We start from the raw sequence: 17017 nt of genomic DNA, 5'->3' as shown, positions 1-17017 counted from the left end.
ATCATTTTTATATCTTGAATTATGGCCAAGAATGTTTCACTAAATGTTTGGGTAAATTAAAGTCACATCCTTGATGTTTGGTCTAATATTCTTATATTTGTATATAAAATTTATATGATTTTTTATCCATTTAAAAAATTATAAATACATCTTTGCAAAACCAAATGTATATATATATATAGGTACTGCTCTACTAATTGCAATTTGTCAAAAATGAACCTTTGCACGGTCAATCATATTTTTAAGGGCAAATTATGAAAATGGGCTAAATATATTTGATGATTTTGTAATTTTATCTAATATTTTTAATTTTGATAATTAAGTCTAAATTTATTCAATTAGATATAATTTTATCCAACATATAAAATCGATTTAGAGAAAGTAAATTCATGTTGACTTAACATATTAAGTATTATAAAATAATAATATTTATAAGACTTATCTGTATATATAATTAAAAAATTATCTCTACATCTTTTACAACACTTAAACAAGTCAACTCCCATCAATCCCTCGTAGTTGCCGTCACAATCATTGATATGTCAACCCTTGACGATCACTATTAACTGCATCAATTGCCATTTTCAATCATCACGACTATTCTCATGCATTTTTCAATCATCGCGACCAACTGTCAATCTTCTCTTGTTAACGACACTTGTTGTTTCATTTTCTCTGATAATCATCTTCCTAATCGGTGATGCCTCTTATTGTCTGTCTTCTTCTTCAGTCGCAACAACCAATCATATGTTCGATTGATTCATCTTCCTCGATTGACAACTCCTTTGCCTTTTTGCCTTTCACCACCGTCGACAATGGCCTCTACATCTTCTGCCACTGTCGATGTTTTTTTACCATCAATTACCCTCCACCATAGCCATCATCAACAACAACTACTTCATCTTTGTCATTTTTTTTTTTTTTACTTGTGTACATGTACATTCTACAAATATTATTATTTTATAACATATGACATGTCAAGTCAGTTTGAATACACTTTCTCTAAATCAAATTTACATGTTAGATAAAATTATATTGAATCAATTTGAATTTATTTATCAAAATTAAAAAAAATTAAATCAAATTACAAATTCACAAAAAAAATTTAAATTATTTTCATAGTTTACCCTATTTCTAACGAATTTTTTTCAATATTTTATTGTCATTATCTCATAAAAGACTCAATTTTTATTGTCATTGTCCCCCGCTTCATCATCATGTTACTTCCACATGGCATGTAAATTGATCTTTAAAACTATTTTAAAAGGTTTTGTTTTAAAATAACAAAGGGGTTTTTCATTTTATACACTGGGCTGGGCACATGATAAAATATACACATTATTTTTCAATAAAATATATTTATTAATTATACTTAGTTTTTCGACCTTTAAATTTTTTGTTAGTTGATATTAAAACAAATACATTTATTACAATAAGATCCGTTCATAAAAAAATTATAAAATAAGATGTGACGGAAATTTTATGCTATTCTGAATACATGTTTTTTAATTTTAATTATGTAAAATGAATTTTCCAAAATAAACAGAAAATGAACAATCAGTAGTGTGGAGGTCAATTTCATTGGAACAAATTACCCGAGGTGCAAATTTTGCCGATTTGTGTTTCCTCATCATCTTCTTCTTTGGCAGACTAAGTGATGGGTATTTGTTGGACGCATTAGATGGCATATTAAATTTTAGAGATTTATTATGCTTAATCAAACAATGTGATAATTCAACTCATCTAAAATTTTCTGGCCACAATATGAGCTTTCTTTACTCTTCTGAACTTACAACTAGATACAGCCGGTCGTCCTGTGGTGAAGTCAGGTGCTGTCATGGGTTTCCTCCTTGCCGTAAATGGTCTTTTGGTGCTGTACATTGCTATAAACCTCTTTGAAGCTATAACTGGTTATGGCCTTGGTGGATCCTCCATGGCTCTCTTCGGCAGAGTAGGTGGCGGTATTTATACCAAAGTTGCTGATGTTGGTGCTGATCTTGTGGGCAAGGTTGAGAGGAACATCCCTGAGGATGATCCCAGAAATCCAGCGGTATGGTGCAATATGCTTGGAAGCTTTGTCTTTTCAAGTTGTTGCTTATAGAACTCGTGGTTTATAATTGTATTTCATTTTCTCAGGTGATAGCTGATAATGTTGGTGATATTGCTGGCATGGGATCTGATCTGTTCGGATCATATGCGGAGTCATCTTGTGCTGCTCTTCTTGTTGCTTCCATTTCCTCTTTTGGGATTTATCATGATTTGACTGGCATGCTTTATCCTCTGCTCATCAGTTCTGTGGGTATCCTAGTTTGTTTACTGACCACTTTATTTGCCACGGATTTCTTCGAAATCAAAGCTGTGAAGGATATTGGCAAACTTGTAAAGAGCTGGGATAGCCCTATTGCATTCGCTTCTAAGTAATGAGCAGGTTCTTGTTCATTGTCCATTCTATTTGTACTCTCGTAGATGGTTTGTTCATTATTAGATATCTTTTAGCTTACTTTTTTTCCCGCTTCTTGCCCAAGAATGTACCTTCTAGAGGCCCAATAGTATTTGTAAAAACAGAGCGCTTCCTCTTAGGCCTGATTTTAGGGTTCACTGCTAAGCAAGTTTTGTGCCCTGCAAAACTCACCCCACGTGGAAGGATATGAATCAAATGTTTGGTTTGTAAATGAACCAATTACTAAACAAAGTTGATCGAGTCACAAATCACACTCAGTCGGGTCATCTCTCTAGCCTCTGTTCAAACAGTCACTCAAGTCAACGCCTTGACAGAGAACTGTTACTCTACTCTCAAGCGACAACGGGGTCTTCAGAACTCCAAATTGGAATTGCTTTCTTAATAAAATAAAATAAAATAAAAAGAAAAGCCATTTATGAATAGTATCAATGTATAAAACATCAAAGATAGCAACCGGGAACATCAGATCTTTGCAGCATCAAGTGGCCTCTTGCCATGCTAATAGTTCTGAAAATAGATATCCACATAATTCTTCACCGTCTTGTACGTCCCTGGCCTTTTCTCATCAATTAGCTCCTCGACTGGTCCAATCTCCTTTCTCTCTCTCTGGCAAACAAATCACAGCCAGAGTGTTCCTCTCCCTCTCAGAGTTCGTCACCACCCTGAGCACTGGGCATTTGAACATCCCATTGCGCATTATCTGCACTCCATGTCATGTCAACAACTGTAAGCCCTTCCCAATTCCTAAGCACCCGTTTGAACACAACTTTGTGTTCGTTTTCAGTTTTATATCTTCGTTTCCAAAATCTTAAAAACAAACACGGGGAAATATCTGCTTACCTCTAGTTGATCCCCGGCGTTAACAAGAAGCGCATGGGGAATGATGGGAACTCCATACCAGTGCCCATTTTTCAGGACTTGAAGGCCTTCGACTTCTTTGTCCTGCAAGAGAAAGGTCAGTAAAGTTCCATCCGCGTGTGGCTTGACGCCCAGAAAACATACTATTCATATTCTTAAGATCTGAATGATACCATTACATTCTATTATATGGCATGCGCAAACATCTTTCACTTAAATAAAATAAATATTTTCACATCACCATTACTTCTTCACCTATGTGAAAGATGCCATGCACCTCACATAGGTGAAAATCTCTTCGAAGGAGAGAGAGAGAGAGAGAGAGAGAGAGAGATGAACTATATATGCCAAGAATGAAATAAATCTCTCCAATAAGATTTAAATCTTTTCTAAGGATTTAGGATGTTATCTCCACCTTTGCAAAATTGAACTCTTTTTTGAGTATTAGAGATTGACATAAAAAATGATGTGGCTTCCTAAATCACCCTTGTTTCTTTTCTTATAATTATATCAAGAAGCTCTGACAATTTACTAATTGAAGTATATATTAAAAAACCAATATAGGAAACATTTATAATAATTCTTTGTTAGTTTTGTAGGCTAACATGAGTAGCGACTTCAACTCCCTATTTGGCATCAGCTAGCACCATTATTCCATTTCATCCAAGTCATCAATTTTTTAAAGATGTGTGTTAGTGCATCACCAATATTATATTTATAGGGTAACTTATCCAATGATTGGCTCTCCCATCTCAGCTTGATCACCAATAATGGCAAGAGGGGCATGGGGAATGATGGGAACTCTGAACCACTGGACATCTTTGAGGATTTGAAGGCCTTCCACTCGCTTGTCTTGCTGGACAAAAGTAAGCACCGCTCCATCTGCGTGTGGTTTGAAGCCAAGAATAGGATCAGGCCTTGGACATGGCGGGTACAAGCTACACCTTGCTACCATTGTCTCTTCCTCTCCAAACTGCTCTACAAAGAAATCCTCCTCCAAGCCCAATCACTTCGCCATGGCTTTTAGGATCACTTTCTTCATCATTGATAGCTTTCTTTTTTACTCTCTTAGAATTTCCCTGTAATATGAAGAAGTCAAACCACATGTGTTTGAATTTAGCAATAAGTTTGGCAACCTTGGCTTGTTAGGGAATTGGACAACCTTGTCTTGTTAAGGAGTTAGACAACATTGGCATGTTAGGCAAAGTGCCTAACCATTGTTGACTATGCTTACATTTCATTCCCTATATATACCCATACACACCTTGTTGTATAAACATCCCAGTTTAGAAGATCATTTGAGAGGATCCAGAGAGAAAGTTGTGAGAGAGTTTTTTTGTAGAATTCTGGTTGTAATTTTTCTGTCAATTTATTCAGTGAAATAGATTCGGTTTCTCTCTTATTTTTTCTCTTCATTGTTTATATTCTTTGGATTACCCAACAAGTGGTATCAGAGGTTGAGTGCTAGTGAGAGAAATTGAAGGAAATTTAAAGAACAGAGCCTTTGTTCTTCAAACTCGATTTTTCAAAAACCTCCAATTGGTATTTTCATCATATCAAAAGACTCTTGGTGCCAAGACGAGCACACTTGTATTTTTCACAGGTGGAACGGAGCCCGCATGCGCCGCTTAAAGTTCTGCGCGTGGCTTTCATGCTCCACATGCGCTGTCTGGAGGTTGAAGATGACCACGTGGTTGCCACGTCATTTGCCACGTCAGCTGGTCAGCCAATCGCCACGTTGTTCGCCACGTTAGCTAATTGCCACATCAGTAGAATCATCTTGAAGGATGTCGAACATGTGTTAGATCTTCAACTAAATCTACTTTCGGGAGTAGCTCTTGACAAATAGGGCTATGGTAATCAGTTTAGCAATGGCACATGGAAGTTGATAAAATGCGCCATGGTGGTCGCCCGAGGACATATTTGTGGCACATTGTACAAGACTCATGTGAAGATATGTGTAGACAGCCTCAACATAGTTGAAATGGAGGTTTCTCAGAATCTGTGGCACCAGAGACTTGGTCACATAAGTGAGAAGGGTTTGTCTACCCTAGAGAAGAAGGAGCTCATTACTGTTGCCAAAGATACTGCTTCAAATCCTCGTAATCACTGTTTATTTGGCAAACAACATAGAGTCTACTTTAGTTACTCCTCAACAAGAAAATTAGAGTTGCTCAGTCTGGTACACTCTGATGTTTGCGATTCCTTGAAAGCTGAATCATTAGGTGGAAACAAGTACTTTCTGATATTCATTGATGATGCTTTTCGAAAGGTGTGGGTGCATTTCATAAAAACATAGGACCAGGTATTTGATTACTTTAAACTGTTTCATACCATGGTAGAGCATGAAACAGGAAAAAAGTTGAAGTGTCTCCAGTTAGATAATGGAGGCAAATACATTTCCAAGGAGTTCGATGCCTACTGCGGAAGACACGACATCTGACATGAGAAGACGGTTCCACGCACCCCACAACATAATGGTGTAGCCGAGAGAATGAATCAGACCACTATGGAAAGAGTTAGAAGCATGCTCAGTATGGCTAAGCTGCCAAAGCCGTTTTGGGGAGAAGTAATCAGAATCACCATCTACCTAATCAACAAATCACCATCAGCACCGTTGAATTTTGAAGTTCCGGAGAAAATGTGGTTTGGTAAGAATCCCACCTAAGAGTATTTGGGTTCTTAGCATTTGTACATGTATCTAAGGAGCTTAGACAAAAGCTCGATGCAAGGACAACCCCGTATATCTTCATAAGCTATGGAGATGAGGAATTCGGATACAGGTTATAGGACCCAAAGGAGAATAAGGTGATTACAAGCATGGACGTAGTGTTCCATGAAAGCCAGACGATAAAAGACATTGAAAAGCCCACAATATCTCAGAATCTAGATTCTAGTACCCATGAAGATATTTCAAGACCAGCACCAACACAGTTTTCCACTAATGACGATTTGGTGCTTGAGGAAATGCCAAAAGCAGAAGAGGAGGAAGAAACAGAGGGTGTTAAGCAAGGGGAGCCACAACCCCCTCCACCAGAAGTTGTTGGACCGTCACAAGGATCAGATGATGGTGAACCTCCTAACCCAGAAGTTCATAGATCTAAACGAGGTTAGATTCGATCGACAAGATATCTAGAATCCGAGTACATTTTGCTTACTAAAGATGGGGAACCATTTTCAAGAAGTTGTATCTCATAAGGATAAAGAAAAGTGGTTGTTTGCAATGTAGGATGAGATGGACTCTCTGCAGAAAAATCACACTTATAAGATAGTCAATCTTCCATAAGGGAAAAAGGCTTTGAAAAACAAATGGGTGTTCAAGCTGAAGAAAGATGACAGGGAAAGGTTGTGAAACACAAAACTTGGTTGGTATAAGTTAAAGGATTCCAGCAGAAAAATGGAATTGACTTTGATGAGATTTTTTCGCCAATTGTAAAAATGACTTCAATAAGAGTCTTTCTTGGCTTGGTAGCCAAGTTGAACCTAGAGCTTGAACAGATGGATGTCAAGACAACATTTCTTCACGGAGATTTGAATGAAGAAATCTACATGCAATAGCCAGAAGGTTTTGAGGTTTCAGGTAAAAACCTCGTTTACAAGCTTAAGAAGAGCTTGTATGGTCTGAAGCAAGCACCAAGGCAGTGGTACAAGAAGTTTGACTCTTGCATGGTAAGTTAAGGTTACAAACGAATTGCTGCAGATCAGTGTGTGTATATTCAAAAGTTTCCTGATGGGAACTTCATTGCTCTTCTACTATATGTAGACGATATATTGATCGTGGGACAAGATGTAACGAAAATTAAATAGCTGAAGAAGGAACTCTCCAAGTCCTTTGATATAAAGGACTTAGGACTGACTCAACAGATTTTAGGAATGCACATAGTTCAAGACAGAAAGAACATGAGGTTGTGGCAATCTTAGGAGAAGTACATTGAAAGGGTGATCAAGAAGTTTAATATGCCCAATGCCAAACAGGTAAGCATTTTATTAGCCAACCACTACAAGTTGAGCAAGAGTTTGTGCCCCTCATCTAAGAAAGAGATCAAAGAGATGTCATAAATACCATATTCTTTAGCAGTGGAAAGCCTGATGTATGCAATGGTATGTATAAGACTAGATATTGCTCACGCAGTGGGTACAGTAAGTCATTTTCTCTCTAACCCTGGAAAAGAACATTGAGAGGCAGTCAAATGGATTCTCAGGTACTTAAAAGGTATGCCAAAAATATGTCTTTGTTACGGGGGAGCTGATCCAATCTTGGAAGGGTATACGGATGCAAATATGATAGGAGATCTTGATGGTAGAAAACTATTTCGGGATTTCTCTACACTTTTGCAGGGGGAGCCGTTTCATGGCAATCAAGATTGCAGAAGTGTGTTGCTCTATTCACAACAGAAGCTGAATATATTGCAATAACAAAATGTGGGAAAGAAATGTTGTGATTAAAGCGTTTTCTCCAAGAACTTGGGATCATGTAAGAGGACTACAAGATACATTGTGATAGTCAAAGTACTTTGGATTTGAGCAAGAATTCAATGTATCATTCCCGTACAAAACACATTGATATTCACTATCATTGGATACACGAAGTAATGGATCAACAACTGTTGAGACTAGTGAAGATCCATACGAAGGAGAATCCAATTGATATGTTAACAAAAGTGATACTCGAGAAAAGCTAAAGCTATGTAGAGACATAACTGAGATGCTTGTCAGATGAAAATTGATCCAGATGTGGCCAAAGGGGGAGAATTGAAGAAGTTAAGCCATATGTGTTTGAATTTGGCAATGGGTTTGGCAACCTTGACTTGTTAAGGAATTAAGCAACCTTGTCTTGTTAGGGAGTTAGGCAACCTTGGCATGTTAGGCAAGGTGCCTAACCATTGCTGACTATATGCTTACCTTCCATTTCCTATATATACCCATACACTCTTTGTTGTATAAACATCCCAGTTTAGAGAATCATTCGAGAGGATCAAGAGAGAGAGAGTTGTGAGAGAGTTTTTTTGTAGAATTTTGGTTGTAATTCTTCTGTGAATTTATTCAGTGAAATAGATTCAGTTTCTCTCTTATTTTATCTCTTCATTTGTTGTTTATATTCTCTGGATTACCCAACACAATATGTTATCAACAACAAGATCACACTTAATGATTAAAGTAGCTTTTAATTAAGTTTTGGAGATTTAATCTTGTCACATTTAAATTTAGTCAATAATAACTTTTTTTAAAAAACTTATAAGTTGATAGAAAAAAAAAAAAAAAATTAAGAGGGTAGATTATACACTCTTCTATAAGCATGTACCAAAAAAAAATAAGCTATGAGAAAGTTTGTAAGATTCATTTGACTAACAAAAATATAAGCCAAACACTCTTTTATAATCATATAGCTAGTGATTTGAACTTTTTGTGCCTTTTGGTTCAAAAAACTTGATTATTGAGGGGGATATATATATCCCTAAGCCCAAATATCCCTCTCAATAACTTGTTTATTTTTATTTTTTATATTTGACAAGTTGTTGAGAAGAAAATTTGAATTGGTAGGTGACATATCCAATCTTACTTTTCAATATATAAGTTCACTTATACACCCAATCTATCCAAGTTTTCACACACACGTACATATTTTATAATTATACCTATGTGCTTGAGGGTGTTGAGGCTATGATTTGCACTTTTTGAGCTCTTCAAGACTAATTATAAAATAACATGAGCTCAAGGCTCTCGTATCACATTCATCACCACCGTTCGTCTAGTGGCCCCGGTTCAGTACCCTTAGCCTTTGGCTAGTACATGGTTCCCGATCTAGTACCCCCAACCCTTGGCTAATACACGATACCCGGTCCAGCACCCCTATGCAATGCAACACATAACGAATGCTATGGCTCTTGTAGCATTAACTTGATGACAAAGCCCCCATAAGTCAAGCATCAGGTCATGCTATGCCCATGTAAAAATTCACACACACAAATGTTTTAATACATATGCTCGCCTAACATACACAAGTTAGCACTTACAAGCCAACCATGTCATGCCAATGCTCATGCTCCCATCACAAACAAAGTAGGACCCCCCAATGAATGTAACCCATGACCCATCATCATAATGCAAGATAAAATAGCACACAATACCATGCAACACAGCCACAACCATGTGATGACAAGTGACATTCACATATTCTCAATTTTTTCCCCTTTAAAGTTCTTGGCTCTTTCACAATTCACATTTAAATAGGTTTCACTACATTAATTAAAGGAAATTATGTATATGATGATAGCAATGCATCACACATAAGGTTCCAAGGACATGCCAACCAAGGACATTTTTTAACAACTTCCCAAATGATTATCATCATGCCTCCTCATGCAACTCACTTACTCTATTACCACATGAAACCGATGTATATACATATATGTATCTTCGACCACATCTTATCATTTTAGAGGATTGAGTGATATCGAAGGAAGTATTTAATAACAATTTATCTTAACAATCATACTTAATTTGGAGTGAGAAAAGCCTTAACCAACTCAAATCATAACCAAAGTATATCATATTATATATCAAATCGAATCCCTCGAAGTCTAGTTTATGACGCTTCAAATAGATCGCAATTTTGACTTTTACATCAAAAGTTATGGTTAAAATAGTACAACATGCGCAGTGTTGTCAAAATGCAATCAAGTTGACTTGAGGGCAAACCAAGTCGACTTGGAGTGAGTCGACTTGACCGAGAAAGGGAGAAAACTCACAAAAAATTTGGGTTTTTGGCGAGTCGACTTAACACAACCAAAAACACACCAAAATGAACACCAAACACCCAAAAACTCTCATTCTAGCTTCCTAACCCACAAATGCCATTCCATGAATAAAATATGGGGTAAACAAGCCCCAACGAAAGTATTAATGGGACACCACAACGACTCAAGAAGAGACCCATAGCTTGAGAAAAATATGAAAGACTTAGCAACCATTGGCAAAGGTGGTTCTCACCACCACAAGAAGAGACTAAATATGAATATATATGCATCACTTTGCAACCGAAAAAGGTTTCTTTAGAAGAGAACAAGGAAAAAAATAAAACTTGCACAATATATAAATAAAAATACAAGGAGAACTTGCCTCGTTGAAGCTTAAACCAAGAAGAAAAAGAAGAGCCTTCTCAAAGCTACAAATCCTCCCATCTTTGAAGCTCTAACTCCACCAAGAATAATGGAGGAAGAAGAAGAAGAAGAAGAAGAAGAAGGAGAAAGGACCATCGGGAGAAGGAGAAAAATAAAAAAGAAATAAGAGAGTATGGGGAGAAAAAGGAGAAGAGTGGGTTGCCAACCACCCCCTTAGAAAATTACCATTTTGCCCTCCACAACACACAAACACACAAATATATGAAGTCCAATTTTTCCCTTTTGCTTCATTTCCATTTTTTTTCTCTTTGTTTTATTCAACCCAATTATACAATCCTTTTTCTGCCCTCTTTGGATATTTCACATTTTCATTTAATTTAAAACACAATTTTGCAATTGGGCTCAAGCCCAACCCATCAGCCCACTCATTTTGATTAGCCTAATTGTAATATCCTAGATTTTCAAAAGGATTCAAGAATAATTTTAACATGAGTCATAGGTGAAATTATCAAAAGATTAGGGGCTTAAATATAATTTCTTACAGTTATCAGTACCGAATCGACGATAGGGAATGCCTTGGAGTGCAATTGTCTATGAAAAATGATATGGTGTAGATGAGCATTTTGAGATAAGATTTATAATATTAAAATAAATTATAATCAAGAAAATTTTCGGTACAGCTAAAATACAGCTATGATTTAGACTAAAAAATCGAATTGTCATAGGGGACATCCGGGAAATCAATGAAACCTTGAGGGGGCTTCGTTTTTTCATAACGATAAACCCTGTGGTGGTTTTGGGATGAAGCAAATGTCCTGTGACGGCATATGGATGAAATCAATATTTATCGAGTAAATGCTGCTTATTAATTTTGATAAATCAAGATATTGTGTGGTTTGAGGGTAATTGTTTTAAGGTCTTAAGGGTCCAAGAGCTATTATCAAAATTGGTAAGTGTTACGGGTATTTTTTGCTCTACTCCTTATGGGTTAGGCCCAACCCGGCAGGCCGACCCAATCGCATAGGGCCCAATAAACCTCAAACTGAATTCGCCTAAGCAGGCTCGGATCGCGGGACCGAGCGAGTTTAATACGAGAGAGCTCCCGGCTACACATCGAGCGAGCTCCCAGTTACACTTCAATGCGAGCTCCCAACGACTTTTACAGTTCGCCGGACTAGCCGATCAGCTCGCACAGTGAGAAGGTTATATGCCTGAGAGTACCAGCGGCCTAAGGGCTGCCCCAGTTGGACCGATCAGGCCCAATCCGACCTCGTCCTCTCGGCCCATTTGATCAGCCCATATCAATCCCATTGTAATACTCGAGAAATTCTCAAGGACTCAAAGGTAAATTATCTTAGGGGTAAAAATGGAATTTAAGAATAAATGAAGGGTATAACAGAAATTTATTACCGTATAGATGACCGAATCAACTGCCGGGAGTGTCCTGGTGCTGAGATGCCAAAGGAAAATGATGTGGCATTAACAAGCACGCTGAGATAGGATTTATGGTACCGAAAGAAATTGGATCGGGAACGATTTTCGATACAGCTAAATTGCAGCTACCAATTAGGCTGCAATACCGAATTGTTATAGATGATTTCTAGGAAGTCAACGGAAGCTTGAGGGGGCTTCGGTTTTTCATAAAGAACAACCCTTCAGTGGTTTCAAGAAGAAACGAAAGGGTTTAAGACCAAAACGAAGATTCAGGCCTAAGTGCAGTTTTTCGAAATTGCCTGAGGGAGGTCAAAACGATAATTTCTTGGAATCTTTGAGAGTCAAATGGAAGTTTTTGAACTTGAGGAACTTAAATGCAATTGTGCAAAGTTGAGGGGTTATGTGAAAATGGGTCAAAAATGGGAAAACCAAAGTTGAGGGGCTAAAGTACAATTTCAAGAAAACCTCCAAAGCATCCATGGCCGACCAACCTTCCAATTGCCAAAATTAGTCATGGGAGACCCAAGGCAGTGGCTAGGGGGCCTCTGGACAAGCTTCTTGGCCAACAAATGGCTAAAATGGCATCAAAATCAGGCCAACTTTTGGCCGAAAGTGGCGCAAAAGTTTGGCCATTGAAATGATAAGATTAAAGCTCTTTCGGTGGATTTTGAACTTGTTAAGGGCAAGAGGGGACATTAGAGACTTTGAATGAAGCGAGATCCGTCGTTTAGGAGCTCTAAATCGCCTATAAATAGAGGTATTTAGAGATGCCGAAATATAGAAGAAACTTAAACTCTCATATCCGAGAGTTTGTGAATAAAATGGGAGAATTGGATAAGGGGCTTTCGTTTCCCATATCCTAAGCTTCATTTTTGTGCAATTTGAGCCATTTTGGTTGAGAGATGAGTGAGATCCGAAGGCTCGTTGAAAAAATGAGATTCGCCAAAAAACGAGCTTGAGTAGTCTAAAAATGGCTTGGTTTGAGGGATTTTATGGTATTATCTTGTAGAGGGCGAAAAGACGAAGCCATAGGTTCAAACGGGGGGTCAATCGGAGGTAGGATAAGGGAGATATGGCTATTAAACCGAAGGCGGCGCACTAGTCCAGTGAGCTGAAGGTTGAAGAAGACCGGCGCGTGTGGGACACGCGCTAGCTGGGCCCCGCGAGTGGGTGCGCATGAGCCAACTTCTAGGGGCGCGTGAGGGCTCCAAAAATTCTGAAAAATTTTCTAAATTCCTCTAAAATTAAGCTCTAGAGGCTTGTGTAAAAATATTTGGATTTGGGATTTTTGGTATCTTGGTTTTTGCACCAAAGAGCATCATTTTGCTTGAAAACGCAACATCCGGGTAAGTTCAGTATTTTTCCTTTGAAGTTCATAGTCTATTATGAACTGTTGTGGAATTAGATTTGAGAAAATAGTCTCGATGGTATTTATTCGGATTTTTAGAAGGAAAAATGAAGAAAATAGAAAGAAAATGGAATATTGAGATATTTAGTGATTAAATATTCTTTTATGATTGAGGTGATCGAGGAAAATTGATTGGTACAACTTTTGAAAGTCGGCATGAGATTCGAGGTTGGCACACATATCGAGGCGGTGCGCGTTTTTCGAGGTGTCATGATCTTTAGGCAAAGGTGAGTAGTTTTATACTAAACATGGTTTTGTGAGTGGTTTTCTCACAAAAACTTATATTCATGATATGTTCGTTATATATGCATGTTGTTATGAATGCAATATTTATTTTGGCATATTGCATGGAAAGTCGTGATAATTGCATGACATGATATTATTGTTATATTGATATTTGTGCATGGGAATGGGATGTCGGCCCCAGAGTGTAGCCGTAATTCCCCTAGGGTAATGATGGAATAACGTTAGGCTTATCCTGTAGAGGTTCGGGATTTGCCTAGGATTCAGTGTCGGGCCAGTGGGGGCCTGGGAAGTTACATTAAGGGCATATGTTGATCATGTCATGCATCATGCATTCGTATATATATGTTTTGGACCCTCATTAGAAGTTTCATCTTCTAATGGGTTATGCCCCTGGAACATTCGACGTTCCAGTTTAGACTTGCAGCTTATGTAAGGAGCAAGTTGAGATAAGACGGCACGTGATGGTGTGGCCGATGGATTCAGCGAGCTGATTTAGATATGTTTTACCTTATGCTTTATTAATGATTAGTCTTGTTAGAATGTTTATGGAATCTCCATGTATTTTATAATATGATGTAATATGTGGTACGGATTTCTTATGATATAATATAAGGTGAATTCAGGTATGTACCATATCAGGTTTTGATTTTAAGCTTCCGCAATTATGATGTTTACCTGTCTTAACTTATTGATTCTTATTTAGTGTGTTGAGAAGATAAAACGAGATTGTCAGGAAATTGTTTATATTGAAAAAAAAAAATTATTCCCGAAATTCCTAAGTTATTTAATGCTCGGAAAAGCAGGGCGTTACACCCATCGTGGCCCCCTTTGCAACATCATTCCAGCCACGCCTGGATTTCCACGCGTTCATCTCAGATCCCATCCTCATTGATGATGGATCCCATCCACATCAATGAGGGTCCCGTCGGCACCTTACTAATGCATGGGCACTTCCGTAGGCGTCGAAAATCCTGTCCCATCATCTGCAAACGTATGGCACGTGCATGAGGGCCTCTCCACCTCCCATATATCGACCAGGTCTTCCTAGAGCCAATGAGGTTTTTTCCTTTTCTTGCCAACTTGCCGATACTCTGCATTTCTCCCTCTTACTCACTTACTTACTTGAGCGTCGAAGTATTTTGCAGGGGCCAGCCGGCGGACCAACAACCCAAGTCAGATAATCCATTTTCTTTTTCTCAGATCCATAGCACCAGTGCGGGCCAACGAATCACGATAGACCAATTCCGAACGTCGACAATAAGGCAATTATAAAAATCCTTAAGTGCAATTAAGTAGAATTTGAGAGGGTAAATGTGTAATTTATACATACAAAAAAACATGCTGTGATGTTGTTGCCCTAGCGTTTTCTTCAACAGATTTGGATTTGGCTGAGAATGAGATAGCTCTTGAGAGCTTGGCCGAGAGATGATGGATTGAGGGAGGGAGAGCAAGATGGAGAGTTTGCAAGAGAAAAAGAGAGGCTAGAGGCTGGGTGGCCTGAAGCAGTGGCGATGGTAGCAATGAGGCCAGCAGAAATGGCTGAGGCAACCACGGTGGCTGAAGGGTGAAGGTTGGAGGTGTGGGCTGCAGGGTGTGGCGGCCGATAGTGGCTCATGAAAGCTGCCAACGACGGCTGGAAGCTGCGGCCAGCAGCAGAAGCGACCATGGCGTTTGTGGCAACGGGTGGTGCTGCATGCGGAACAGGTCGCAATGGTGGTGGCCGTTGGGGCGGCTCGGGGCGACCGACAATGGCGGTGCTAGCGGCGTACGACGGCTGGGCATAGCGGGTGAGCTCGTCGCAGGTGCTGGTGCGTTGCAGCTTGAAGAAGAAGAAAAAGAGAAAAAGAAGAAGGAAGGAGAAGAAGAAAAGGAAAAAAAAAAAAAAAAGAAAGAAAAAGAAATTAGAAGAAAAATGTGAAAAATCCTAAAAAAAAAAGTCAAAATGATTTTTAGGAATTAATTTGGGGGTTAAGGAGTATGCCCGGAGCCGAAAAATTGATCAGGCACGTTTTTCGGAGTTAGGACAATCATACTAAGGAAACCCGAGATGCTAAGTCAATGTGAGTAAAATTTCCTAGAAAATGTCAAACCTTCAAGAATATTATGTTATGAATTTTTATAGTGAAAAATTTGAGAAAATATTCCCAGAATATTTAGTTTGGATTTATTGAGGAAAAATAGAAAGAAATAGAGAGAAAAATAAAGAAAATGCAAAAAATTATGAAAAATAGGTTTTTATACTTATTTAAATAAATATAATAATTAGGGTGTTTTGAGACTTGAGTTGAAGTGACTTGTGCAAATTTTTAAGGTTAGTACGCAAATCGAGATGATGCACGTATCTCGAGGCAAGGCACAAATATCGAGGTAGCCGATTAGCTTGAGAAGGTTTGGATTATTAGAATTTCGCTTGATCTTCTCCTCAGGCTTGGACTTGAGTCATTCCTTCCCAGGCGAGTAGACAGGATATGTTATGTTTACCTTATATTTTGCACGTATATATTGTTCCATGCATAACTTGTACATAATTTTTATATGTGGATCATAGAAAAATATTTTTTTAAATGTTTCTTAAATGCATAAAATATTTTCATCCTACTGGGAGAGATATAAGCAGAAAGATTATAAGTGAAACCCTAACTGATTTCTTTTCTTGAGAATGTGAAATATTGAATGATATGGTGTGTTTTAGGCACCACATGAAACGATAAATAGTTATGACTTGTGCATTGAGTAGGGTATCATTTGCATTATTATTAGAGAACTATCTAGTAGATTCCCTGGTGACTTACAGTAGAAAAAGTTCATGGTACTGTGAAGCTTGGCATGCCAAGGCCATGAGAGACACGGATAGTACGTTTCAGCATTGGTATCATGTGGACTATTATGGTATTATAGTGTGATGATGATGTATGTGCCAGTATATGTACTTGTGTGCATGTGTGTATAGGCGTTAGGCCAATTTCTACTAATGTGTGCTCAAATTTAGTGTATGCATCGCATATAAAAAGTACAGGAGACTTAGGTGGTTAGGTGAACAACTTATGGGGGTTGTCTCTAAACACCTATTTTTCTTGCACTATGTTTTTCTTTTAAACCTCAGATTATGTAAACCTATAATACATATATTTGTTTTTCATATTACTATTATGTTATTGTATCCATGATATTCCTTCTAACATTTTTGTCGCATATTCTCCTAGTGGGCATGGCATACCTTATACTCGCGAGTCCACAAGACTCACCTTTTTTTTTAAATATTTTCAGGAGATTCTTTTTTTGAATATTGGTCCAGCAAATCTTTTGATATGATGTCAGATCTCTTTTGATTCTTGATATCGTATAGATGCTTTGTGGAGACGCATACTCATTGTTGAGTCTTTTATTTTGTACTTTATTCTTGTGGTACACATTTGTACCAAAGCCCGCGATATAAGATTGTATATGTATTTATGACAGTAGGATTTTTTTTGTAGATGTTGTACATGA

At 37.9% G+C, this 17017-nt stretch overlaps 1 protein-coding gene and 1 pseudogene across 1 annotated transcript; one reads left to right on the top strand and one right to left on the bottom strand.

Moving 5' to 3' along the window:
• The first annotated feature begins 1657 nt into the window (after positions 1–1657).
• Positions 1658–2421, top strand: LOC127805687 (pyrophosphate-energized vacuolar membrane proton pump-like). The gene is made up of 3 exons (XM_052342442.1): positions 1658–1661; positions 1800–2050; positions 2137–2421. Exons 1-3 carry the CDS (start codon positions 1658–1660, stop codon positions 2419–2421), a joined length of 540 nt encoding a protein of 179 aa, XP_052198402.1.
• Positions 2422–2923: 502 nt separating this feature from the next.
• LOC127806442 (protein SRG1-like) overlaps positions 2924–17017 on the bottom strand; it is a 48234-nt pseudogene continuing 34140 nt past the window's right edge.

This window comes from Diospyros lotus, chromosome 7 (genome assembly GCF_014633365.1).
Source record: "Diospyros lotus cultivar Yz01 chromosome 7, ASM1463336v1, whole genome shotgun sequence".
Classification (NCBI taxonomy): domain Eukaryota; kingdom Viridiplantae; phylum Streptophyta; class Magnoliopsida; order Ericales; family Ebenaceae; genus Diospyros; species Diospyros lotus.
This window is presented reverse-complemented; position numbering and strand designations above follow the sequence as displayed.